This window comes from Acomys minous, assembly GCF_964271855.1.
Source record: "Acomys minous genome assembly, chromosome: 2".
In the NCBI taxonomy this organism is placed as follows: Eukaryota; Metazoa; Chordata; class Mammalia; order Rodentia; family Muridae; genus Acomys; species Acomys minous.
In genome coordinates, this window is record NC_140484.1 from 115,712,691 (window position 1) to 115,739,033 (window position 26,343).

Here is a 26,343-nt window from a genome sequence, read left to right on the forward strand (position 1 = left end):
GAGAACCAGGATTTGGATCTGAGCACCTACATGGCAGTTCGCAACCACATGTGGCACAGGTTCCAAAGAATTGTCAACCTCTTCTGGCCTCTGAAGGCATTGCACACATAATACATACATACATACATACATACATACATACATACATACATACATACATACATATACAAAACACCCACGCACATAAAATAATAAATAAATCTTTAAAAAAAAAATAAAAAGGGAGCTAGAGAAATGCCTTGGTGGTTAAGAGCAATGGCTGCTCTTCAAGAGGACTGGGTTCAGTTCCCAGCACCCGCATAGTAACTCACAACCATCTCTAACTCCAGTCTGAGGGACTCCAACGCTCCTTTCTGGCCTCCTCTGCCACAGTGCACACAGCGTGCACAGATATGCACTCAGGCACACACAGATAACACATTTTTTAAAAATGAAAAGGGCTGGAGAGATGCACTTCCAGCGGACCTAGGTTCGGTTCCCACGACCCACATGGTGGCTTACACCCAGGTGTAACTGCAGTCCCGAGGGATCTGACACCTTCTTCTGACTTACATAGGCACCAAGCAAGAATGTGGGCCACATACATACCCGCAGGCAAAAACTCATACTCATAAAATATAGATATTCTTAAAAATTGAAAGAATGAAAAAGCTTCCATTACTGCACAACCAGTTACTTTGGCAAATTTTCAGTACTGCAGAGTAAGCAGAAGATATTAACATCCATGTATTTTCTGCAGTTTGTCTTTTTATGGAAAAAAAAAAGTTCTATTCTTCTCTGGATTTTGCCACACAAAATAATCAGAATTATAAGTTTGGTTGGATTTAGTGGCTAAAACTAGTGAAACTCAAAGTGTTTGTCATACATAAGTTAAATAAATAAAAAATATTTAATTGGCTGTGGTGGTGGCGCACGCCTTTAATCCCAGCACTTGAGAGGCAGAGGCAGGCGGATCGCTGTGAATGTGAGGCCAGCCTGGTCTACAAAGCGAGTCCAGGACAGTCAAGGCTACACAGAGAAACTGTCTTGAAAAACAAAAACAACAACAACAAAAAAGAATTTATTGGGATAAGAGTAACGGGGGCGGGGGACGGGGAGGAAAGGTAGGAGGGGTCTATGACCGGGATGTAAAGTGAAATAATAATAATAATAATAATAATAATAATAATAATAATAATAATAATAACAACAACAACAACAACAACAATAACAACAACAACAACAACAACAAAAGACAAAAAGTATTTATTTGTGGTGGTGGTTTTTCTTCTTCCACTATGCGTTCCGGAGGTCGAACTTAAGTCCTTTGGCTTGTAAACAAGCACCCTTAGCCGCTGAGCCACCTTGCTGGCCTCATTCTGTAATTCATTAACGCAACTGTTGCAGCTTAGCAGGGTGAAAACGTTGGAAGGCATGTGTTCTAATCAACGCTGTCTCTGTGAAGGGCGGCAATTTTTTTTAATAGCATCATTTCTCAAATGCAGAAGAAACAAACAGCTATTTGTTTCAAATACAGATTTGTTTGATTTAGTCACAGGATTACAGGAAAAGTGGAGTGGAAAAGGCGCAAACCCACGCAAAAGCGGGACGACTACATGTCCCATAATGCATTGGAAGAATACGCCTTGGTCGTTCACTGGCTCCTCTACACTCGGATCTCCAGTCGCGCCAGGCAAACAGCACCAGGCCAAGATGGCTTCGACTGGCGCCAAAGTGGGTGTGGTTCCCGGGAAGGCCACGCCCCAGAACGCTACTCCAATAGGGGCCGCCTTCGTGTCCATAGCGACGGCGGCGGCGGCGGCCGTCGGCTTGCTTAAGAAGGCGCCGCCGCCGCCAGGATCTCGGAGCTCAGAGTTAACCCCGAGGGGGAGCGGGCTCCCCCTCGCGACAGCGGGGACAGACAGTCCTGTGGAACGAAGAGACGGTCCCCGACGTCCAGCAACGCCCAGGAAGAGCAGCAGCGAGCGAGGGGCGGCCATGAGCGACCAGCTGAGTCCAGCCCCGAGCCGCTAGGGGCAGCTCCAGCAGCCCCTGAGCTCTCCTCGAAACCTCGGGTGGGCAGTGTCGGCCGTGGGTTTCCTTTCCTCTACCACAACCCAAAGGGTCTCAGCCAACAGATGTCCGACCCCAACGTGTACAAATAGGGAAACTGAATCCTGGCTCAGGGAAATCGCCGGCCCGAGATCCTTTGATATTCAGCTGTATTTTAAAGCAAAGAGTCCTCAGTTCTGTCAGACACCTCTTTTCCCAACCAGGAAACAAAACAGCTGCAGCCGTGCGTCCTACCAGCTCTGTTCTGCATGCACTGCAGTGTGTTGTATTATCCAGGGTGATCCTGAGTGATGGGGTCTTTTCGTTGAGAACTTTACGTCTTACAAACATCCCATGCTTCTCACAGCCCTCTACTCGGAAACAACCAGTTTTATAATAGTGTTGTTGAAAGGGCAACATTTCCTTCTAGCACCATGAGGGGACTCTGGGTGAATTCCTGCAGGTCTCCCTGGGCCTGGAAAGAGGTCTCATAAATATTTCATTCCCATCTCTTTCCCCTTAGAATATAAGAGGATGGAGCCCAGTACCTGTAAGACCAGTGAATCTGAGGAAGACTATGTTGAGGAAGAAGAGTCTGAGGAAGAGTGTGTGAGAGAGGAAGCTGCCACCCCTAACTTGTCCCAGCAGGCACTTACGAAGACTGACTATAAAGAATTACAGAATGGGGTACCCTTATCAGTTGTAGCCAAGAAAATTCCAAAGAAAACCCTAAGTGCAACAGACACAGATGATTTAGAAGTTGGGAGGAGAAAGAGGAAGCGGAAACGAAGGTAACTTTCCCCTAGATCCCTCACAGGTCTGACTCTCCTTGGCGACTGACTTGGGTTACTACTTGGCTTGGAATGTTAGCCAAGGGTGCGGCAGATGGAGGTGCAGGCCTGTAATCCCAGCAGTAGGAAGGCTGAGGTAAAAGAATTACTATGTGTTCTAGACCAGCTTGGACTACAGTGTCAGATCCTGATTCAAAAACCAAATAACAGCCAGGCATGGTGACGCACACCTGTTATCCCAGCACTTGGGAGGCAGAGGCAGGTGGATTGCTGTGAGTTTGAGGCAGGCCTGGTCTACAGAGTAAGTTCTAGGACAGCCAAGGCTACACAGAGAAGCCCTGTCTCGCAAAACAAAACACCCCAAAAAACAAAACCCAAATAACAATGAGTTGATAAGATGGCCCAGTTTGGAGAAGAGAGCTTGGTACACAAGAGTGAAGGCCTTGAGTTTGAATCCCCAGTGCTCACATTAAAAAGAAAAGGTTGTAGTGGTGAATGCCTCTGATCTCAGCCCGTGGGAGGCAGAGGCAGGTGGTTCTCTGAGTTCAAGGACAACCTGGTCTGCAGAGCAAGTTCTAGGACAGCCAAGGCTACTACACAGAGGGATCTTCTCTAGGAAATCCAAAAAGAAAGGCTGGAGCAATATGAACCTTTGCTGCAACAGAAAAATATCAGAGCATTTGAAGCCAGTCACATTGGCACACACCTGTAATCCAAGCACTCAGGGAGGCAGAGGCAGGAGGATCACTCTGAGTTCAAGCACAGCCTGGTCTACAAAGTGAGTCCAGGACAGCCAAGGCTAACACAGAGAAACCCTGTCTCGAAAAACAAAACAAATGAAAATCAGAGCATTTGAGTCTGGCCAGCTTGGAAATTTAGCTTGTTAGTTTGGTATTTAAGATGCTTCTATAGAAACTGAGTTTGTGTTACAAGTTTGTTAGATGTGACTTCACCAGGGTTCTTGGCAGCCTGCAGCCATTCCTTTCCTCCTACTCGGCCTGATTTCTGCTCTTCCTCCATTTCAGACCTCTGGCCATCAACCTGACCAACTGCAAGTATGAGAGTGGTAAGCAGTGGACCCATCACTCACAGCTGTGTGTGTAAGAGGGACTATTGTTCTTATTCCTGGGACAGAGTCACAGCCATTTTCCCAGTCCCTGGCTCCTGTCTAGGTTACTGAGTGCCTACACTGAGGTCCCTGGGTGTCCCCAGGCTTAGCTCTTGACAGCTAAGATGTTGCGGTTGCAGTTAGTATTAGTGGCAAGGAGGTATCTTCACAGTCAGCTGAACAACAAAACAACCCCCCCCAAAAAAAAAACTAATCATAGCCAAAAACCAGAAGCCAGGCACTTGGGAGGTAGAGGCAGGCAGGTTTCTATGAGTTCCATGTCAGCCTGGCCTACATAGTGAGTGACAGCCAAGGCTACAAAGTGAGACCATGGCCAAAGGTATAGGTATATAATGATAATACTAATAATAAAAAAGGTGGCTGCCAGGCAGTGGTGGCACACTCCTTTAGTCCTAGCACTCAGGAAGCAGAGGCAAGATCTCTGAGTTTGAGGCCGATCTACAGAGTGAGTCCCAGGACAGCCAGGGCCACACAGAGAAACCCTGTCTTTAAAAAAAAAAAAAAGGGTGGGGGGAGGGGGCTGGAGAGATGGCTCAGTGGTTAAGAGTACTGGCTGTTCTTCCAAAGGTCCTGAGTTCAATTTCCAGCAACTACATAGTGGCTCACAACCATCTATAATGTAATCTGATGCCCTCTTGTGGCCTGCAGGTGTACATGCAGACAGAACATTGTATACATAATAATAAATAAATAAATCTTTTTTAAAAACCCAAATAGTAACAATAATAATAAAATAAAGGGGTGGTTGAGGATATAGCCCATTGGTAGAATTCTTGTCTAGCATGCTTGAAGCCAAGTTGAACTCTCAGCACCCCATTGAACTGGTCCTGGTGACTTACGCCTGTAAGCCCAGCACTTGGGAAATGGAGTGAAAAGGGTGAGCAGTTCGAGGTAATACTTCGTTACACAGACAGCGTGGATTGCATGAGTCCGTGAGAAAACAAATGACGGGATGTCACCACCCCCCCCTACCCTTCAAGTAAGGGACACTAAGAACAGTTAGAACCCCTTTTGGGATTGAGGAGTTGGGGAGTTAGCTCATTGTATAAATGCACTTGTCAACAAGGCTGACAACCCAAGTTCAGTCCTGGGGTCCCACTTGGTAGAGAGAGACTTCTGTAAAGTGTCCTCCGATGTCCACATTCACAATCTGGCAAACATGCCCACCCACATACACATGATTAAAAATAATGAAAATCTTAAAAAACAAAACAGAATGAAAAAAACAAAAACACACACACACAAAAACCCTAGCTGATTTTGAAGGGTGGAGAATATAACTTAATGGTAAAGGTCTTGCCTACTATGCCAAAAGACAAAAAACAAATCAAACAAACAAACAAAGCAAAAAAACCAAACACCCTAGATTTACTCTGTGACATCTCAAAAACAAAACCCATGGTTTTCCTTTGAGAGACTCTCAGGGGCTTTCACAGTTATAAGTAATATCCCAGATAAGTCAGGGTTTTCATCTTTCACCTCTTCTCCCCACTGACATCTGTGTAAAGAGCCACCCAGAGTCTTAGGTGCCAGTGCACTGAGACCTAGGGTGAGCTGTATACCCACGCAGGCCTGATTCAGAGCAGCAGGGGTGCCTCTTGTTTTCTCTCCTAACCTCATGAACTTGGAATTGCAACCTGGTACCTAAGATGCCGAGGTAAGAACCACATGCCACTAGGCATGGTGGCACATGCCTTTTTAATCCCAGCACTCGGGAGGCAGAGGCAGGTGGATCGCTGTGAGTTTTAGGCCAGCCTGGTCTACAAAGGGAGTCCAGGACAGCCAAGGCTACTCAGAAAAACTCTGTCTCGAAAAACCAAAAAAAAAAAAAAAAAAAAAAGGAACCACATGCCTCTTTACAGTCTGCCCTCTGGTCACGTCTATTAAGGAATCCACCCAGCTAGAGTTCCAGGGCTCATGGCTGGTTACATAGGCTGGCAGTGCTGATCTCCCTGTCTCTACAGTGCGCCGGGCAGCCCAGATGTGTGGCCTGAAGGAAGTAGGGGAGGATGAAGAGTGGACTGTGTACTGGACAGACTGTTCTGTCTCACTGGAACGAGTCATGGAAATGAAGAGGTTTCAGGTACCAATGTCCTGGCCCAACATCCAAAATGAGCACTCCCACCCTGCCTGCCCCTGGTACTGGAGACGGCCTCTTTCCATTGCTGCGCCTTATACAGACAGGGAGGCCGCCCCCAGGTCTGCTGCTCCAATAAAGATATTCTCCTCTTGGCTCTCTGGAGCTTCTGTTATCCAAAGTAAGTGTTTGCTGGGCACATCCCTGTCACATTATTTATTCTCACTGGTGGCATCTGCCTGCCTCATTGAGAGCAGGTGTGCCCACCTGGGGCGAGGACTTAGAAAGCTGCTTTAGAGCTAATCGCAGAAGGCTAGGGATGTAGCTCAGTGCTCAGTGGTACAGTGCTTACCTAGTATGCACGAGGCATTGAGTTCACTTTTCCATATCTAAAAAGTGGGAGGGGCGCTAGTGATCAGGCCAGCTGAGTGGTTTAGTACCTAAGAGCTTAGCATCACACGTCTACCAACACAGTCGGAAAGAGCCAGGTTGGTGAGACGTCGTGTGGTAATGTGCACCAGGGATCCCAGCATTTGGAAGGGGGAAGCGTGGATCAGGAGGGGCTCAAGGCCATCCTACATAAGCTCCAGTGTCAACAGAAAGAAAGAAAAAGAAAACTCAACCCTCTGACAGAGAAGAGGGCAGGAGAGAGAGCCAGGCAGCAATCACATGCCTGGGGCATGGTGTGGTGACACAGGACAGAAATCTCACCAAGCAGCAGGCTGGGTTGAGAGGATGAGGTATTTTGAGGCCATATAACTTGGCTCAACAAGAGCAAAGACAGGAGAGTGTGCCGTCGTGAAGTCAGGCGTGGCTTCCCGAGGAGGACGCACTGTAAGGAATGGGTTGGTAGGCAATTCCATCATGGGAACGCCAAAAGGGTACCAAACAAGTGGCTGCCATGTCACTAGCTGATAGAGTGTTCTAGAACCACCATCAGGTATGTAGTCTGTGCTTACATAAGATGCCGACATGCAGCACGTGACTAATTAAAAAGGGTCTGTAGGCTTCTTTAGGGCAATCTAAGAAGGAGTCCAGGACACTGTAACGTGTGCTACCCTAGTCTCAAGGGAGGAAGCTAGGAGATAGCAGCTGCTTTAAATGCTGGGAAAGCTTCAGAGAAGCTGGTATGTGGGGGGCAGCTGTCAGGCGAGGATTACTAATTAACACTAATTAACAGCTATTACTATGCATTGGTTAAATACATCGCTAGGTGTTTCTATGTTGCTTCTTCATTAAATCCTTAACGTCCCTGAATAGCAGATGCTGCTTGTTAAAAAGAGGACAGGAAGACCCAGAACATAAAGTTCACACAGTTAGTGACTGAGGAAGCCAGCTGACCACACTCAGCTGTCTCCCGCCTCTGCCCTCCATCCCTGCAGGGTAGAACAGCTAAGGGCCTGCAGCAGACAGCATCCCTCTGTGGTGTCTGGGTGCTGTGTCGTGCAGTCCCTACAGTCTTTTTTTCTCTGCTCCTTTGTGTCTTCAAGGAAATATGTTTCTTCTTATTATTTCTTTGGGCTATCATGTATCATTATTCCTCTTTTATTTTATTATTTATTGGTTTTTCAAGACAGGGTTTTTCTGTGTAGCCTTGGCTGGCCCCTGGCTATCCTGGACTCGCTCTGTAGACCAGGCTGGCCTCGAACTCACAGCAGTCTGCCTGCCTCTACTTACCAGAGTGCTGGGATAACAGGTGTGCACCACCACACCCAGCTGTTATTCCTCTTTTAAAAGGTGTGTGTGTGTGTGTGTGTGTGTGTGTGTGTGTGTGTGTGTGTGTGTTGCTGGGAACTAGATCTAGAACCTAGTGCCCGATAGTCACGCACCCCACTCCCTGAGCCTTTCCCCAGACAGTGTCATTACTCTGGTGGACTGAGAGGTGTGAGAAGGTGTCTCCAGGGCACAAGGTCCTGGCTGGTCTACATCTTTCCAGCTGTGTGTGGAAAGGCTGCGGAATGCTTTCTCACCTGCCTTTTGGAAGTTTCCTGCTTCGCCCTTACTGACTAGACACAGTGCTACCCTCCACTCTGACATCATCCTTTCCTTCCCAGACCCTTTTTATGGCTTCTTGGGATGCCCAAGTCCTAGGGGCTGCCACTTGCTACAGGGGAGGGCAGTATAACCAACTGACTCTGTTTCAGAAAATCAACCACTTCCCTGGCATGACAGAAATCTGCCGTAAAGATCTGCTGGCTCGGAACCTCAACCGCATGCAGAAGCTCTACCCTACTGAGTACAACATCTTCCCACGAACCTGGTGCCTCCCTGCGGAGTGAGTGAGCCTCGATCCTGGGGGAAGGATGAGGGGGTCACATCTTATGACCCAGGCGTGTTTCAGAGGGTTGGAACTCTGGACCAAGAAAGATTCAGCTGGCTGGGAGTGGTGGCTCAGGCCTTTAATCCCAGCACTGGGGAGGCAGTGGCAGGTGGATTTCTCTAAGTTTGATGCCAGCCTGAACTACAAAGCAAGTAGAGGATAACCATGGCTACAAAGAGAGACTGTCTCAAAAAAGAAAGTTTCAGCTCAGCTGGCCAAAGCAAAGTGGGTCCAAGGCTAAGTCCTCCAGGAATAGCCTGGAAATAGGTAACAAGGAAATGACCGTGGGGCTCCCAGGACAGTCAGGATGCACAGAAACCCTTTGACCAGCCTCTCTCTGCATGTAGCTATGGGGACTTCCAGGCCTACGGTCGTCAGCGGAAAACCCGCACTTATATCTGCAAGCCAGATAGCGGCTGTCAGGGGCGTGGCATCTTTATCACCAGAACCCCCAAGGAAATCAAGCCAGGAGAGCATATGATCTGCCAGCAGTACATCACCAAGGTGAAGGCCACCTCGGACCGCCCCTCCCCCCCCCAGGCCTTTCCCCACACTGGGATGCTCTGTCCCTCATACCCCAGAGCTAGAAGTCAGTCATAGGCTCCTGCCCTCTCTGCTGTCCTCACTCTTACAGACAGACCATAGCCATTGTTCAGAGCTAGCCAGCCTGGGTTTGGCTGGCAGCTTTCCCATTTCCTGGACATATGCTCTTGGGCAGTTATCTGACCTTGGCTCTGTTTCCTCACTGTTAAATGAGAAAAGCATTAGTAACTAACTACCTTATATGATTATTGTGAGGATTCAGCGTGTTACGTATTGGAAACACCTTTAATAACCATATATTGCACGTGACAAGCACTTCAGAAGTTCATTAGTGTTCCCTCTGGGTTTGCATGCTCTTAGCCCTTCCTCATTGATGGCTTCAAGTTTGACATGCGAATCTATGTTCTGATCACTTCCTGTGACCCTCTCCGGATCTTCATGTACGAGGAAGGCCTGGCGCGTTTTGCCACCATGCCGTATGTGGAACCTAGCCATAACAACCTGGTGAGGAGGCAGGGTGGCGCGCCCTCTTCTCTTCCATTGCCTTGGTTCTAGGCACAAGCATGGCAGAAAAGTTTGTCATTGTCAGCCAAGACCAAGGAAGGAAGCCAGTGAGAGCCATAGCACCTGGGGGTGCGGGGGTGGCGGGTGGGGGCTCACTTGGTGGTGACTGAGGCAAGGTTCCTAATGGAGTTTTCCAGCACAGCCTCTTTGCCGGGATCATACAGGACAGTCCCTGGTGAAGAGGGCCAGGAGACGAGACATCATAGGGCAGAGCGGTGGGTTAATAAGCGACTAAGGGCCGGAGAGGCTGCACAGAGGCAGTGTGAACCAACACAGGGCTGTTCACGTCACAGGAGGAAGTCTGCATGCACCTGACCAACTATGCAATCAACAAACACAATGAGAACTTTGTCCGAGATGATGCTGTGGGCAGTAAGAGGTATTCCCTATTCTGTCTTCCCTTGCTTCCTCTGCCCTTAGTCCCACAGTCTTAGAAGCCCGTGAAACCCAACTGGCTCTTGGGAGGCTGATTTCCCAGCAACCTCTGCTTTGGAAGACCCTAATCCTGTGTCTGAGCTCTTAGTGCAGACTCCATACCCTATAGCTCTGATAACTAATCCCAGCTCCCAGCTGTTAGCAGCACTTTGAAGCCCGGGGTCCCAGACACGGAATTGGGGTTAAGCCAGGGAGCCTCCTGCCTACGGCCAGGCCCTGCTGGCATGGAGATTGGTCTTTCTCTGAGCACTGGGCCTCATAGGAAGCTGTCGACACTCAATGCCTGGCTGCGAGAGCACAGCTATGACCCCCGAGAGCTGTGGGGCGACATCGAGGACATCATCATCAAAACCATCATCTCAGCCCACTCTGTCCTTCGCCACAACTACCGAACCTGTTTCCCCCAATATCTGTGTGGAGGCACATGTGCCTGCTTTGAGATCCTGGGTTTTGACATCTTACTGGACCACAAGCTCAAGCCCTGGCTTCTAGAGGTAAGATTTCTCTCCTGGACCTGACAGGGCCAAAGCCAGAGGCCTCGCCTTGGAAGGAGTACACTTACATGGGAGAATAGGGGGGAGGGGGTGGGGAGGTCTCAGGGCCAGGTGAAAGCGTAAGCCCAGACTAATGTCAATTTCTAAGGCAAACGCTGGAGTCTCTGGCCTCTACAGTAGCAATTCAGACTGGGCATGGCGGCACATGCCTGTCATGTCAGTAGTTGAGAGACGGAGCAAGGATAATCGTGATTCAGAGTGAGCCTCAGCTGCGTGGTGAGTTTGAGGCTCTCCTGGGTTCCATGAAATCCTGTCTCAAAAACCCAAGAGAAGCAAACAAGCAAGCAAACATAGCAGTCCGTGTTTGGGAGTCTCCAGTGCTCCTTGAGTAAGCCTTGCCCTTGAGGACCCCTCCAGTCAACTTGCCTGGTTTTCTCTCACTCGCCTGTAGACCGGTCAGATCTCCTCTCAGCGGCTGGTTTGGGCCACAGGCCCTCAGTTAGACCTTCAAGCGACCACTGCCCACTCAGGTGGCCTAGGAAAGGGACAATAAGGCCTCCTCTTGGCAGGTAAACCACTCCCCGAGCTTCACCACAGACTCCCGCCTGGATCGAGAGGTGAAAGATGCACTTCTCTGTGATGCTATGAACCTTGTCAACCTCCGGGGCTGTGACAAAAAGAAGGTGATTGAAGAAGACAAACGCCGAGTCAAGGAGCGGCTTTTCCCGTGCCACCAGCAGCCACGAGAAGCCAGGTGCGCCTGGTATCTGATAGATGTTTGCGTACTTGAGACAGGTCTCTGGCTGGCCTGGAACTAGATATGTAGACCAGGTTGGTGTCAAACTCACGGAGATCCACCTGCCTCTGCCTCATGGGTGCTGGGATTAAAGGTGTGCATCACTGTGCCCAGTTTATTTATTTTTAAGCTAATATGGTAACATGTTTAGTGTGTCTGTGTGTTTGCACATGTGCCATGCCAGACCTGTGATCAAAGGATAACATGTGGGAGATGGTTCTGTCCTTTCACCAAGTTGACTCCTGGGAACTGAGATTTGGCAGCAGGTGCCATTACCCATCGAACCGCTGTGTGGGTCCTGCTAGGTCTTTAGTTGTGCAACTTAACTTCTTTGTTATTACTTTCCAGCTAGAAGGAGACGGGCACAAGGAGCTGATTAGCCTTTAAATACTTTTTTAGGGGGAGGGCATATATAATACACTACATATTTTAGAGACATTAAAAAAAACTGTCTTCTTATGCCCCTCTCCTGCAGTGAATCAGTCTTCAGCTCATCCACATTATGTTCATACTTGCACAGGCATTTAAAAGTCTAAATGTGGGGGCTGGAGAGATGGCTCAGAGTTTAAGAGCACTGTCTGCTCTTCCAAAGGTCCTGAGTTCAATTCCCAGCAACCACATGGTGGCTCACAACCATCTATAATGAGATCTGGTGCCCTCTTCTGGCATGCAGCAGAACACTGTATACGTAATAAATAAATCTTAAAAAAAAAAAAAAAAAAAAAAAAGGCTAAATGTGTTTATACAAAAATATTTTCTCCTTGTCTACCCAGACTGTTAAATAAGCCACACTCTGTACCTTTCTTTCTTTCTTTTTTTTTTTTCCAGATTTTTTGTTTTTTGTTTTTCAAGACAGGGTTTCACTGTGTGGCCTTGGCTGTCCTGGACTCACTTTGTATAGACCAAGCTGGCCTCCCAAGTGCTGGGATTAAAGGCCTGCGCCACCATGCCTGGCTTAGATGAACTTTTTCAGGTGAACTTTTAAAGATTTATTTGTTTATTATATATACAGTGTGCCTGCCTGCCAGAAGGGGACATCAGATCTCATTATAGATGGCTGTGAGCCATCATGTGGTTGCTGGGAATTGAACTCAGGACCTTTGGAAGAGCAGCCAGTGCTCTTAACCTCTGAGCCATCTCTCCAGTCCCCCTCTGTACCTTTCTTTACAAGGCTCATAAAGAACTTTATGTAGTGTGATTGGCTATTTTAGGATTGTTTTGTTATGTTATTATTTATTTATGTTTGGTTTGGTTTTATTTTTTTCAGAACAGGGTTTCTCTGTAGCCTTGGCTGTCCTGGATTCACTTTGTAGACCAGGCTAGCCTCGAACTCAAAGCGATCCACCTGCCTCTGCCTCCCAAGTGCTGGGATTACAGGTGTGCGCCACCATGCCCGGCTACTGTGAGTTCATTGGCACATCGGTCCATGTCTAAAAGACTCTTCCTTTGCTTCTGTTCTCCCTGACCTCGGGCTCTTCTGATCTTTCTATCCCTCTTCCATGAAAGTGCCAGAGCCTTGGGAGGGAACTAGTTTGTTTTCTAACAAAACTCATCTACAACCAATTCTTGAGAATCCTTGTAGTAATAACACACAGGACGCAGTTCAGTTATTTATTAGGAAATAGTTTGAATTATTCTCTGCCACTCATTGTTTTCACTATAAAATAGGTTACAAACATGACAGCTAATGCTGATGCTGAAATGATAATTTGCTAATGAGACATCAAATTGAGTTGAATGGCTGGATTATAAAATCACTTTTCTCCATTTGCATCTTGATATATAGAGGCAAAGTGTATTTGATTCCTTAAAATAGCGTTAGGGACTGGCACATAGCAAGCACTCAAATACATGTGTGGTGAAGGGTAATTGTAGGCATCCTATCCTAAAAAGACTGGCTGGCATGCCTGAATGAATCACGTCTTCCAGTAGGGAAAATGTACAGAAAATACTGGACTAAAGACATAAAGGAACCCTGGCATGCTGGTACAGGATGGCAATCCTAGCACTTAGGAGTGGAACCAGGAGGATCGACAGCTCAAGGCCATCTTGAGCCACTTAGCAGGTCTTGTCTCAAGCAAATGGACAAAAAAAGCATTAAAAACATGGTGGTGCAGACCTGTAATCCCAGCACTCAGGTGGCAGAGGCAGGCCAATCTCTGTGAGTTCAAGGCCAGCCTGGTCTACAAAGGGAATCCAGGACAGCCAAGGCTACACAGAGAAACCCTGTCTTGAAAAAAAATTTTTTTTTCTTTTTTATAGTGTAGGAATGAACTGTGTGCCTTACACATGATAAGCACATGTTCTACATTGCGTTACACCCTGGCTTTGTAGCACCTTTTTTGAGGCTGGCTAGCTGGCTTTGGTCTCACTGTGCAGCAAAGGCTAGATAATAAAGGTTTATATACAGCATATAAGCCTGTAGCAAATCTGGTTTAATCTTTTTCTTTTACATTTTCTGTAGTGTATGGGCATTACAATTAGGAACACAAGAGACTGTGGTAACTAGAGTGTTTGCTTATGAATAGATCATTTTGTACTTAGGAAGAGACTCAGAATTCTGGAGACCACACTTAATTACATCATTACATGCATGGCGGGGCTGGCCATGAGCTTGGGTGCTTCCTTACCCAGCCGGGCAGGGGTCAGGTAGATCAGGTAGCCAGCTGTAGGTTCTGAAAGCCCTCGCTGGTGTTCTTTTCCCTCCTGAACATCGTCACGGCCTTCTCCTGACTTCCCTGAGCTTGGTTTCCTTAGGCGAGAACAGATTGAATCATCCCAGGCTGCCATGCAGGACCAGGAACGCTATGAAGATTCCCATCTAGGGGGCTACCGGCGCATCTACCCTGGGCCTGATTCAGAGAAGTATGCACCCTTCTTCAAGCACAACGGCTCCCTCTTCCAGGAGACTGCTGCCTCCAAGGCCAGAGAGGAGTGTGCCAGGTACCTTGACTGCATTTTCCTTGGTACAGGTGGGTTAGGGGAAGGTCCAGACATCCAGCTGCTCCCTAGAAGGGCAAGAGGAAGCCACACACTGGATAAAAGAGCAAAAATCTTAAGTTCTCTCTGTATGCAGGCACATACATGCATGCCTTCACGTGTATGTATGATGTATATTTATGTAGTACATGTATGCACATATATGCATGTGGAGGCCAGAGGACAACCTTGTGTGTTGTTCCTTAGCTGTTTGTGTGATTTTAAATATGTAAAGACTACGTTTAATTATTTGTGTGTGTGTATGTATGCCTTGTGCACATGTGGAAGTCAAAAGATCTCTCAGGAGTCAGTTGTCTCTGTCCACCATGTGGGGTCCAGTGAATGAACTCAGGTGGTCGGGTTTGGTGGTAAGCACCTTTACCAGATAAGCCATCTGGCCAGACCCCACATTGTTGTTTTTTAAGGTTTTGTGTTTTCAGCCGGGCGTGGTGGCACATGCCTATAATCCCAGCACTCGGAGGCAGAGGCAGGTGGATCGCTGTAAGTTTGAGGCCAGCCTGGTCTACAAAGTGGGTCCAGAACAGCCAAGGCTACACAGAGAAACTCTGTCTCAAAAAACAAAACAAACAAACAAACAAACAAAAAGTTTTGTGTTTTCAAAACTGAGTCTCGGGCCGGAGGGATGGCTCAGAGGTTAAGAGCTCTGTCTGCTCTTCCAGAGGTCCTGAGTTCAATTCCCCGCAACCACATGGTGGCTCACAACCATCTATAATGAGATCTGATGCCCTCTTCTGGCCTGCATGTGTACATACAGGCAGAGCACTGTGTACATAATAATAAATAAACCTTAAAAAAATGGTGGCGCATGCCTTTAATCCTAGTACTTGAGAGCCAGAGGCAGGCAGATCGCTGTGAGATCGAGGCTAGCCTGGTCTACAAAGTGAGTCTAGGACAGCCAAGGCTACATAGAGAAACCCTGTTTTGAAAAACCAAAACCAAACCAAAACAAACCAAAACAAAACCAAACAAACAAACAAAAGAAGCCCAAAAAAACTGGGTCTCAATATATAGCTTTGGCTGGCCTGGAGCTTGCTGTATAGATGAGACTGGCCTCAAATACACAGAGATCTGCTTGCCTGTGTTTCCAAGCGCTGGGATTAAAAGTGTGTGTTACCATGTCTAGCCCACTTTACTTTTGATTCTTTCATTGGCCTGAAACCCATGAAGTAAGGCTAGGGTAGCTGGCCGGTGAGCAGCCAGGGGCCTGCCTATTTTTGCCTTCCCAGTACTGAGATGCAAGGCTGTGCTACCACATCTGGCTCCCCTCTCCCCCACCCCTTACTCCCAAGACAGGGCTTCTCTGTGTAGCCCTGGCTGTCCTGGAACTCACTCTGTAGACCAGTCTGGCCTAAAACTCAGAGATCTGCCTGCTTTTGTTTGCAGAGTGCTGGGATTAAAGGGGTGTGACTTTACACAGGTCCTGGGGCTTGAACTCAGGCAAGGGCTTTACCACCTGAGCTGTCATCCCATTCCACTCACAGATTTTTTTTTCTTTTGGTTTTTCAAGACAGGGTTTCTTTGTGTAGCCTTGGCTGTCCTGGACTCACTTTGTAGACCAGGCTGGCCTTGGATTTACAGAGATCCGCCTGCCTCTGCCTCCCAGAGTGCTGAGGTTACAGTCATGTGCCCCCACACCCAGCTCACTAACAAACAGGTTCTTAACGATTCTTTACTTTAGCGTGGTTCCTATATTCTCTAATCAGTTCCAGCAACATGTCGTGATTTCCTTTTCTTAGAGCATCCTGTTTTCTCTCAGCCCCCATCCTCCCCACACAGTCTCCCTAGTGTCTGAAACTGCTGTGTCTTCTCCAGGCAGCAGCTGGAAGAGATTCGCCTAAAGCAGGAACAGCAGGAGAACCCCGGCACCAAGAAACGAAAGGAAAACAAGGACCAGAACCAGGGTGAATCAGCTGGGGAGAAAAGCCGACCCAAAGCAGGAACACGGGGCCTTGCCACCAACTTGGCTTACAGGAACCGGAATCGGGAGAAAGAGGTGTCAGGGGCTGTGGCTCTTATCTTTTCACATGAAACTAAACTGGGGCTACTAGGGAAGGGAACCCCCGCTGTCCTCTCTCTCCTTGCTTGAGAGAGATGAGTAGAGCCTCATCTCTCTAGTAAACTGGATCTGACCTTTTGAAGCAGAAGGTGAGAGAACGGACAGCTAAGAAGATGGTACAGTGGGGCCTGGGGAGGGAAGGCGGCGGTAGAGTGAGGCAGGGGTCCTGCGGCCATCCTTGCTGATGGTAGGAGGCTCATCTTGGACAGCTGTCTCTCTTCCGTACCTTGTAGCTACTACCAGTACACACGGACACGATGCAGCCTCAGAACATTGTAGAAGAGGAAGAGCTTGAGCGGATGAAGCTCCTGTTGCAGAGAGAGAACCTCATCCGAAGCCTGGGCATTGTGGAGCAGCTCACTCGCATGCTGTACCCCAGCCCCCGGGGCCACAGAAAGCTGCAAGAGTATCGGGTGAGAGTCCCTGCGAAGCCTCTCACAAAGCCGGGGAACAAGGGCTGTGATGCCAAAACATGGTGGTGGTCACACCAGAGGAGGTTCCTGTGATGGCACCTGTCTCTGGAGCCCGGGAGAGGGTCTGTTGGTTCCCACGATCCCTTGGGTTTGGTACTACAATCCAGCAAGGTGCAGCCTCCCAGCTTTCTCAATCGCAAGAGACTTGGCCGTCTCTATTCCTGTTCCACAGTCACCCACAACTCATGACTGACAAACAACAAGGCCACCACCATGCTCAGTGGCTTCTGTGTACTCCCCCTAGCATTGCCAATGCCCCGGGTCTAATGGGAGCTAAGTAAACAGTCTTGGGCCAACAAAACAACTGCCGTTTTCACTATTCCCGGGGCTATAGTAGCAAAACCTGTTGGGCCCTCCGTTTTTATTGAATGCCAAAAGAATAACTAGTTAAACAGTGGCTACGGCCTAGGAGAGATGGTTTTATTTTATAGTTACAAGTATCTTCAGACGCTCCCTCCAGCCTCACAGGAAATATGACAAGGGGCTGCTCTTCTCCTCTAGCCTAGATTTCACCAGGACGGGCTGGGCAGTCAGGAACTGCAACCTGTGAATTTGGTCCCACTGGTGTTCCTGAGAGGGGCCGCCTTAGAGCAGGTTCCTCCTCATTTCCTGCAACCGCTCCGGCCCCACGACCTGATCCCCAGGATCTTAGGGCCACTATCAAGCAGGAATGCAGCAATCGCACAGCATTCTCGGTACCATCTGCAGCCCAGGAACCTCAACTGGATAGGAGATCCAGCAGCCATTGGCCCTTGTTCATTGTCAATGAAGAAATCTGGGAGGCACTATTTTTCCAGCTCTAGAGTCAGGCTCACTAGCCGTAAGTATACAAAACTAGCTTTGGTCACTTTTGACTTGCGTAAATTCCCAGTAGCAGATGTTAGAGCTGGGATGCTCCCGAGATATAAAGTGGCACTCCTAGTAGTGTAGGGCCGGGGGAAGGCAGCGGACCTATTTGTTTACTTCCTTCTAGCTAGTCCTGGTGATAGACAGGGCAGAAACAGTCCCAGCCCCCAGCAAAGGTTAACAGGGCAATGGCCATGTAAACAGACCATTAGAATACAGCGTGGTAAGGATGCTGGAGGGAAGCACGGGATGCTATTCTTCTTTGTAACTGGACCGCAGGTGGGAAAGATGTGAGAACATCTCTTCTGTGAATGCTACAACTTAGTGAGGATCCATGTTTCTACTGCAGAAGGCCAAGCCAGCAGAAGGCTAGAAGCCATAAACCGGGCCCTGTCAGGATCAGTGCCACCCACTCTAACCCCAAAGCAGGGCTATCTTCTGTATCCCGAAAGACAGGAAAATGACTCATGGACTGAGTGCTGTACCTTGCCCTCCATGGTAAACTCTGAACACAGAGGAGCCAAGGCTGGGGATCTCACCCTGTACCCCGCCTCTGCACCAGTGCTGCAGCATTCTAGCCCGCTCCTCAACATCATCCAACACAGGTAAAAGGAAGGAAGCCCAGCACTCAACCAAAAGAGTAAATGGCCTTCAATCTTTGCTAATTGAAAGACTGCCAACAAGTTCCAGTTTGAAAAGCTCTGGCCAGGACCTTTGATTGCAAAAGACAAAACACAAAGACACCGAGAATTCTGCAACATTCTAAGATTCTTTGGGGATCGGTAAAGACTAAAAGATGAAGAGCTAATGCCAGCCTGTGTGCATCTCTGCTCCTCAAGCCTTAGGCTGGGTTTGTCACTAAGTGATGGGTCTGAACCCTGGGTGTGGCTTGGGGCTAGAGTCCCGGGCAACAAGGAGTTCCTTTCCCAGAGGAGCCAAATGCCCAAGATACGGTGTAGTCGCCATCAGAAGATTGCTCAGGGTTCGCCCTTCCTGCCACAGGGGCAGAAATCAGGCAGGCCGGGCAGCCTGTGCCAGAGGCAACTGAACCGTCTTTTTATTAAAGTTTATGTCGTTTTCTAGGCGCGTCCTGTACCTCTTTTTGATTCTCGCGTCTGAGGCAAGCTCTTTTCACAGCAGAGAAGTCCAGCCCCATGACTCAGGCCTATAATCCCAGTTACTTGGGAAATTGAGGAAAGATGAATTCAAGGCTAGGACAACACACCCGGTCTCAAAAATTTTCTTTTCAATGGCTGGGGAGATGACTCAGAGGCAAAAGCCTGCCTAGCATATACAAGGGCCTAGCTTGGCTCCCCAGCACCGCAAAAACAAAATAAGCAGAAAGGGTGGGCAACTGGTCAGTACAGGGACAGCACCCTCAGCCCAGCACCCTCTCCGCCCCGACTCCCATCGCCTAACTTCCGGGTCTTTCTGCTTCCGGGCCCGCCTTCTCGTTTCCGGTGTTTTCCTGTCGCGCGCGGGTAGAGCAGTGTGTCGCGTTCCAATGGCGCTTTCTCTGAGTCTCTTGTTGCCTCGTGTTCGCGCTGCAGCCGCTCGCTGTGGGTTCGCGACCCAGGGCGTGGCGGGCCCGGGCTCCGTCAGCCGCGAGCCGGACCCCGATTCCGACTGGGAGCCGGAGGAGCGGGCGCTCCAGGAGGTGGAGAGGTACCTGCTCCGTGGGCGGCCCTCAGCCTGAAGCTAGGCTTCGTGTCCCCAAGCTCCGGGCATTCTGCTCCAAGTTTCTCCTCACCCGTTGTCCAGGGCGCAGGCGCTGGGGCAAAGGGTCAGCTTCCTTGAGACCTCAGGACCCCTTGCTAGTGACGTTTCACTTCCCTTAGAGAGTTAGGCAAGCTTACAGTCAGGTAGAGATGTTAGGTTTCTGGGGCGGTGTACAGAGGGCTTTAACCTGGCAGACGTGGCCAGGCTGTCTCTGCGGGCAGGCAAGAGGGCCGGGCTCTCTGATTTAGTCCGAGACACTTTAAACCCCCGTCTTGCTTTCGCGCATGGCTTCTTCTGCTATTGGTTCTTTCCCCCAGCACTCTGAAACGACAGAAAAAAGCAATGCGATTCCAGAAAATTCGAAGGCAAATGGAGGCTCCAGGTGCGCCACCCAGGACGTTGACATGGGAAGCCATAGAGCAGATCCGGTAATTGTTTACAAAATGGAGTTTACCTTTTGAAGATTTTACTATTTTCGCCTGTTTTTGTTTTGGTTCCCCCCCCTCCCCCGCCCGCCTTTTCTTTTTCTTTTTCTTTCTTTTTGGTTTTTCGCCTTGGCTGCCCTGGACTCACTTTGTAGACGAGGCTGGCTCAAACTCAGAGAGATGCACTTGCCTCTGCTTCCGAAGTGGTGGGATTAAAGGTGTACGCCACCACCACCCGACATGCTATCAACTTTTAAATAGAAATGCCATAGATTCTTTTTTAAAAATATATTTTATTTATTCATATTACATCTCAGTTGTTATCCCATCCCTTGTATCCTCCCATTCCTCCCTCCCTCCCATTTTCTCCTTATAGATTCTTTTTTTCTTTTTCTTTTTTTCTTTATCATTATTTTATTATATAGGTGTTCTGCTTTCATGTATGCATGTTGGTGTGATGGTGTCGGATTCCCTGGAACTGGAATTACAGACAGTTCTTAGCTGCCATGTGGGTGCTGAGGGCCTCGCTTAGGGTCTGCCAAGGTCATTACCTCCTAACTACACACGGATTTAGTATGTTACTGTTATGGACAGTTGGTTTGTAGCCAAGGACAGCCTTGAATTCCTGAGCCTCCTGCCTCTGCCCTCTGAGGGCAGTATGTGAGGTTAAAGGTATGTGCCAACTCGCCTGGATTTTGATTTTATTATTTATTTTTCTTGACAAGGCCACTCTGTAGATCAAGTTAGCCTGACCTTCTGCCTTTGCCTCCCACATGCTGGGATTACATTGAGCCAGCCACCACTGTTGCTTGAAAGGGTTCTTAAATTTTTCGTGTAATTCCAGCAGTGATAAGGTGGGAAGCAGAGACAAGGCATATCCCTGCACCTTGAAGGCCTACACAGTGAGGTTGCAGGCCAGTGAGAGACCTAGTCTCAAAAGGGTAGAAAATGTCAGAAGACCAACATTAGAGATTGTCCTCTGACCTCCGTGCACCAAGACACACATACATGTACCCTTTACACATGAATACACACACACAATATTTTTTTTAAATTCCTATTTAATCTGAGTTTGGCCTATATACAACTGTAATCCCACCACTGAGGAGTAGGACAAAGGTAGGTGGATCTCTATGAAAGCCCTTGTGGTCTACATAGTGATTTTTTTTTTAGATGTATTTATTTATTATGTATACACTCTTCTCCTGCATGTAACAACTGCAGGCCAGAAGAGGACAACAGATTTCGTTACAGATGGTTGTGAGCCACCATGTGGTTTGAACTCAGGACCTTTGGAAGAGCAGGAAGTGCTCTTAACCTCTGAGCCATCTTTCCAGCCCTACATAATGAATTTGAGGGCAGCCAGAGTTATCCTGGAACTTGCTTTGTAGACCAGGCTGGCCTCGAACTCATAGAGATCCGTCTGCCTCTGCCTTCCAAGTGCTAGGATGAATGATATGCGCCGCCATGCCCGGCTTATGCTTGAGTTTTTCTATGCTATTTTTACTTGTCACTCGCATTATCAATTTATCTCTTGTTGTTGGAGACTTAATGGCAATTTGAAAAAGTGCTGTTTTTCTCCTGTAGGTATTTACATGGGGAAGTTGCAGAGTCCTGGTCAGTTCCTAGGTTGGCAGAAGGCTTTAATGTCAGCACGGATGTTATCAGAAGGGTTTTAAAAAGTAAGTTTGTTCCCACATTAAAGCAGAAACTAAAGCAAGATCAAAAGGTGCTGAAAAAAGCTGGGTTTACCAGAGTGGTTGGGCAGCTGCCCGTTTCTGAAGACAGCTTGAAGCTACTCAGAGAAGGCCGCTCTGTATCCGGCCCTCTGCTCATGCCAGGAGATGCAGTCTGTTCTAAAAGCCAGGGTCACGGCACGGCTTTGAAAGTGGGGAGGTCGAACACTCCCAGTTCGGATGCACAGAGGAGACAGGAAGAAAGGAATAAACGAATCCAAGGCTTGGAAGAAAGCTTGGTGTCCACCGCTACAGCCTTGGGTCATCAGAGAGAGCTTCAGAAAGACACCACCAGTGATTCTGGGGCCGCCAGGAGAGCGGACAGTGACAGACCGCCAAGCGTTGAGGCGCTAGAAGAGTTGAAGGCTGGGGAGCCAGGTGGCCAGAACTTCAGCAGCAAAGTAGTCCAGAGGGGGCGGGAGTTCTTTGACAGCAATGGAAACTTCCTCTACAGAATTTGAGCCTGGGCATGGCTTTCAGAGATGCCTTGACACAGCTGGCAAGTAGATTTGAAGCCGCCAGCATTTCTGCACACGATGGGCCGCTTTGGAATAAGAACTGATGAGGCGAGGATGTGGGTTGAGAAATCCCAGCAGGCTCCTGTGCGTCTCCCCATTCAGCCCTGTTGCTTGGTCTCTGTTGAGAACAACAGTTATGTGTTGTGTCATGAGTTTCTGTGGTACTGTGGTGGGAGGAAATTGAAAGCTTGCCTCCTGGCCTCTTGTCTTTCTTTTTATTTATTTATTTATTTTTCTTCTTTTTTCTTCTCTGTGTAACCCTGGAACTCATTTTGTAGGCCAAGCCAGCCACGAACTTAGAGATCCGCCTGCCTCTGCCTCCTGGGTGCAGGGACTAAAGGCGTGTGCCACCATTCTTGGCTTCCTTCTTGATAACTGAATATTAACTCTTCTTGAACTATTTAATCAATGGGTTTCCTTATGTGAGAAATAAAGTAAAATGTAGTTTGTTGCTTGGTGCTCTTTGGGATAGGATTTACTTGAAAATCTTTGTCATTAAATTAAATTTTGGTAGATAGCACCAGAAGAAGCCTAACCAACAAAAGGAAAAAAAATTTTTTTTTCAAGACAGGATTTCTCTGTGTAGTCTTGGCTGTCCTGGACTCGCTTTGTAGAGCAGGCTGGCCTTGAATTCAACAGCAATCCGCCTGCCTCTGCCTCTCTGAGTGCTGGGATTAAATGTGTGCCCCACTGCTCCCAGTCATAAATTATTTTTTACTTTTGCCACAGTGCACATGCTGATGTCATAAGACAGCTTGTAGCAATTGGTTTTCTCTTTCCACCATGTATGTCCTGGAAATAGCACTCAGGTTGGCAGCAGATGCCTGCACCTGCTGAGCTGTGCTTCCATGGCAACCAGAACTTGGACTCTGAATTGCTTATGTTCTGAAAACGATTTGGGAGCAAGCAAAGCAGTTTTGAAACAAAGCCTTTAAACTTTGATGGCTGAGATCCTAACATAGAGTCCCAAACTACATGCTCAAGTTAAGCTGTACTTTGATAGCCCAGTCATGCCAGGCTTCTCCTAAAGATGCTAAAGATGCCGGAGCACACAGCAACTCAGCCCCTGCACTCAGACCTAAGATGGCTCCTGGCAAATGACAGTTCTGGAGCTTGAACCAAAGCCTCTACTCTAGCAGTGTGCTGTGATGTGGCGGAATGGCTGATTGTCTTAGGCGTTAGACTGTGAAAGTTCTAGTAGGAGATGAAGCAGTTCAGCAAGGAGACTCCAGTAAGTCTCACCCGTGCCTTACTTCAACACCTCTCTAGGTAAAGTTGGTACTCCTAAATTAGGTTGGCACTTAAGCCTGGACATCCCAACGTTGACATTACCATTTATTAGAGTCTAGCTATCAGACATGGTTGGTAACTGGCGGTATTTATTGCTGTCTTGTTTTTGAGATGGAGGTCTTGTCAACCCAGGCTGGCCTGAATCAGCCATCCTCTTTCCCAGCCGTGGAAGGGCTGGGACTGCTGGCTTGTGATGCCATCTCCGTAGAGAGGCTTCCCCAGCCACCCGGTCTAAAGCAGCTCTCTTCCCCTCGGTGCCCTTACCCTTATTCTCTGCGGTTGGGGACATCAATACCATCATCCTTCACCTCCCCTCATTTTGAATGAAGACCCCATGAAAGGAAGAGGGCTGCTGTGCATTTATCACTGTTCCCAACCACCACACCGCAGTATTGGTTTGTCAAGGGACGACTGAAGGACTTCTAACAGTAAGCGAGTCTCCTGTGGCAGCAAGCATTGCCTTTAGGCTCCCGCCTTCTTACCCACCCAGACCTCAGCTAAGACACTTAAGCTTCCAAACTGACCTTTTCTGCTGGGTCCTAGTGTCTCAGGTCCTGACTCACTGCTGTTTGGAAAGAGCCTAGGCTGGGACACTGGAACCGGAGATTGTACAATTCCAGTTCTGTATTCACTGAGCTGTGGTTATAGGATTTCATGAGTCCCTGTTTTGAGGCTGTGCTGTTTAACCAAGCAACAATGAGGTAGTACAGTTGCCATGTCTGGTGGAAGAAGTCTCACTTGAGCTGGAACGATGCCACAGAAGACTGAATAACTCAGCAAGTTGGTTGGCAGACACAACACAGTGGACATAGCTGCACCACAGAGGCACACTTTGCTACTATAAGGAAGGAACATGTGGGTGAAGGCATCTCAAGGCACTTCTTTGCCTCAGTGTGTCTGTCAGACATCAACTTGGCTAAGAGGGTGTGAGACCAGGCAGAGGCCAACATAAAACATGAACTGCCAGGCGTGGTGGTGCTTGCCTTTGTCCCAGCGTTTATAGGCAGATCGTTGTGAATTTGAGGCCAGCCTGGTCTACAAAGCAGGGCTCTATTACACAAAGAAACCCTGTCTTGCAAAAACCAAAATTAAAAACAACCCGAAACTCACCCAAACTTGAATTCCTGAAGCTCAGGCCTGTTTTTGTTCTTCTTTGTTTTAACTTTATTATTGTAATGATGCTGGAGATTGAACCTCCCAGTCTGGTTTTTGTTTTTTGGTTTTTTTTGTTTTTGTTTTTCAAGAAAGGTTTTCTCTGTGTAGCCCTGGCTATCCTGGACTTGCTTTGTAGACCAGGCTGGCCTTGAACTCAGAGATCCTCCTGCCTCTGTCTCTTGAGTGCTGGGACTAAAGGCATGCAACACCATGCCTGGCCCCAGTGTATCTTATAACTTGCCCCATTGGTTTGTTTCCTAAAAGGATTCATATCTAGTAATACCACTTTTTGTTGTATGTTCCCTAAATCCTTTAACCCTTTGTGAGGAATAGGTTAACAAATCCGAGAGACTAGGGAAAAAGAAGGAAGCGGAGAAAAGACACCAGCAAGGAGAGAAGGCAGTGGTGACCAGGATGCTGATCTGGTACCAGAGGGTGAACATGAGAAATCCCTCCCGCAATCTCCATAGGCTGTTTGGGATTCACAATCTAGCATAATCCCTCTCAAGTTACCTGCCCTATTGGTTTAGGAGGCAGGACCTTTTAGTATAAGTTTGAGTCAGACTGTTCCCCCTTTTGTAGTTGACTGGGGTTTGGTTTTGTTTTGTTTTCTGAGCTAGGATCTCTGCAGCACCAGCTGTCCCGGAACTGTGCACAGCAGGCCATGTTGCCCATGGTAGCCTTGAACTTCTGATCCTCCTGTTGACATCCAAGGGCTGGGGTTACAGACATCTGTCAAGACGCCAGACTGCTGGTGTTTTCTTTAAACATTCTTTTTACCCTTCCACCATTCTTTCTTCATTTATGTCTTTGCTCAGTCAATTTCTGTCTGCAGCAGCATGGCCTACATAATGAGACCTTGTCTCAAAAACAAAAGGTCTGTGTAAGGCCAGGCGTGGTGGCGCACACCTTTAACCCCAGCACTCGGGAGGCAGAGGCTGGCAGATCACTGTGAGTTCCAGGCCAGCCTGGTCTACAAAGTGAGTCTAGGACAGGTAAGATAACACAGGGAAACTCTGTCTTGAAAAAAACAAAAAATAAAAAATAATAAAAAATAAAAATTTAAAAGTCGATGTAAATAGCACTATACAGATGTACTTCTGTGGTTTTTTTGTCTTTTTGTTTTGTTTTTGGTGTGTGTGTGTGTGTGTGTGTGTGTGTGTGTGTGTGTGTGTTTCCTAGACAGGGTTTCTCCTTGTAGCCAGGTGGTCCTGGAACTCACTCTATAGACCAGATCTCAAACTCACCTGTCTCTGCTTCCCAAAGGCTAGAATTAAAGGCATGAGCCACCACTGTCAGGATACTTAGATATTTTGCCTCTTTAAAAAAGCGCGCGCACACACACACACATCTTACTTTATACACATTGGTGTTTTGCCTGCATGAATGCTTGTGGGTGTCAGAGTTACAGACTGTTGTGAGCTGCTATGTGGGTTCTGGGATTTGAACCCGGTTTCTCTGCAGCAGTCAGTGCTCTTAACCGCTGAGCCATCTCTCCATCCCGGTATTTTGCCTCTTTAATTTATTCAGTTGTTTTGTAAGCATGAATGTGTTACAAGTTTATTCATTTTCCCCATAATGGCCATTAACAAGTCAAAACTCCAATATCCAAGGGTCACAGCTGATAAACCATAACTTTCATAGTCCAACACATACATTCCTCTCACAAGGCTCAAACTCGCATCTAACTTCCATTGCTAGGAAGCCAAGCACTGTAGAGTTGGAGGCTAGATAAACACCCGAAACTGCAGCAATCAGCGCTTGCACACTTAAAAGAAGGGTCCAATTTCTACTTGTCGAAACCCAGTTGTACCCTTAACATGTATCTCTTTCTGGGATCTGGAGTTTGACGAATAAAAAGTTAACAAGAAATAATCCCTTTATCGAAGGAAAACTACCCTCTGGTCACTAATAGGGACGGAGAGGTCTTAAGCGGCTATGAGCA

General features: G+C 47.9%; 2 protein-coding genes across 5 annotated transcripts; both read left to right on the forward strand.

Moving 5' to 3' along the window:
* The first annotated feature begins 1,773 nt into the window (after positions 1 to 1,773).
* TTLL13 (tubulin tyrosine ligase like 13) lies at positions 1,774 to 18,635 on the forward strand. Of its 4 annotated transcripts, none has more exons than XM_084772393.1 (15): positions 1,774 to 2,054; positions 2,555 to 2,822; positions 3,848 to 3,888; positions 5,916 to 6,034; positions 8,173 to 8,303; positions 8,696 to 8,852; positions 9,252 to 9,395; positions 9,749 to 9,834; positions 10,153 to 10,384; positions 10,954 to 11,138; positions 13,938 to 14,123; positions 15,993 to 16,173; positions 16,470 to 16,649; positions 17,211 to 17,529; positions 17,905 to 18,635. In XM_084772393.1, exons 2-15 carry the CDS (start codon positions 2,566 to 2,568, stop codon positions 18,162 to 18,164), a joined length of 2,478 nt encoding a protein of 825 aa, XP_084628519.1. In that variant the 5' UTR covers positions 1,774 to 2,054; positions 2,555 to 2,565; the 3' UTR covers positions 18,165 to 18,635. The 4 variants fall into 4 exon arrangements, with proteins under 4 accessions (XP_084628519.1, XP_084628521.1, XP_084628520.1 ...); XM_084772395.1 differs by having other exon boundaries at positions 18,161 to 18,635; XM_084772394.1 differs by having other exon boundaries at positions 1,774 to 1,988.
* A 141-nt stretch (positions 18,636 to 18,776) lies between these two features.
* Positions 18,777 to 24,358, forward strand: NGRN (neugrin, neurite outgrowth associated). Its single transcript, XM_084772448.1, has 3 exons — positions 18,777 to 19,220; positions 19,592 to 19,702; positions 21,287 to 24,358. The coding sequence occupies exons 1-3, from the start codon at positions 19,060 to 19,062 to the stop codon at positions 21,894 to 21,896; spliced, it is 882 nt and encodes a 293-aa protein (XP_084628574.1). The 5' UTR covers positions 18,777 to 19,059; the 3' UTR covers positions 21,897 to 24,358.
* Positions 24,359 to 26,343: the final 1,985 nt, after the last annotated feature.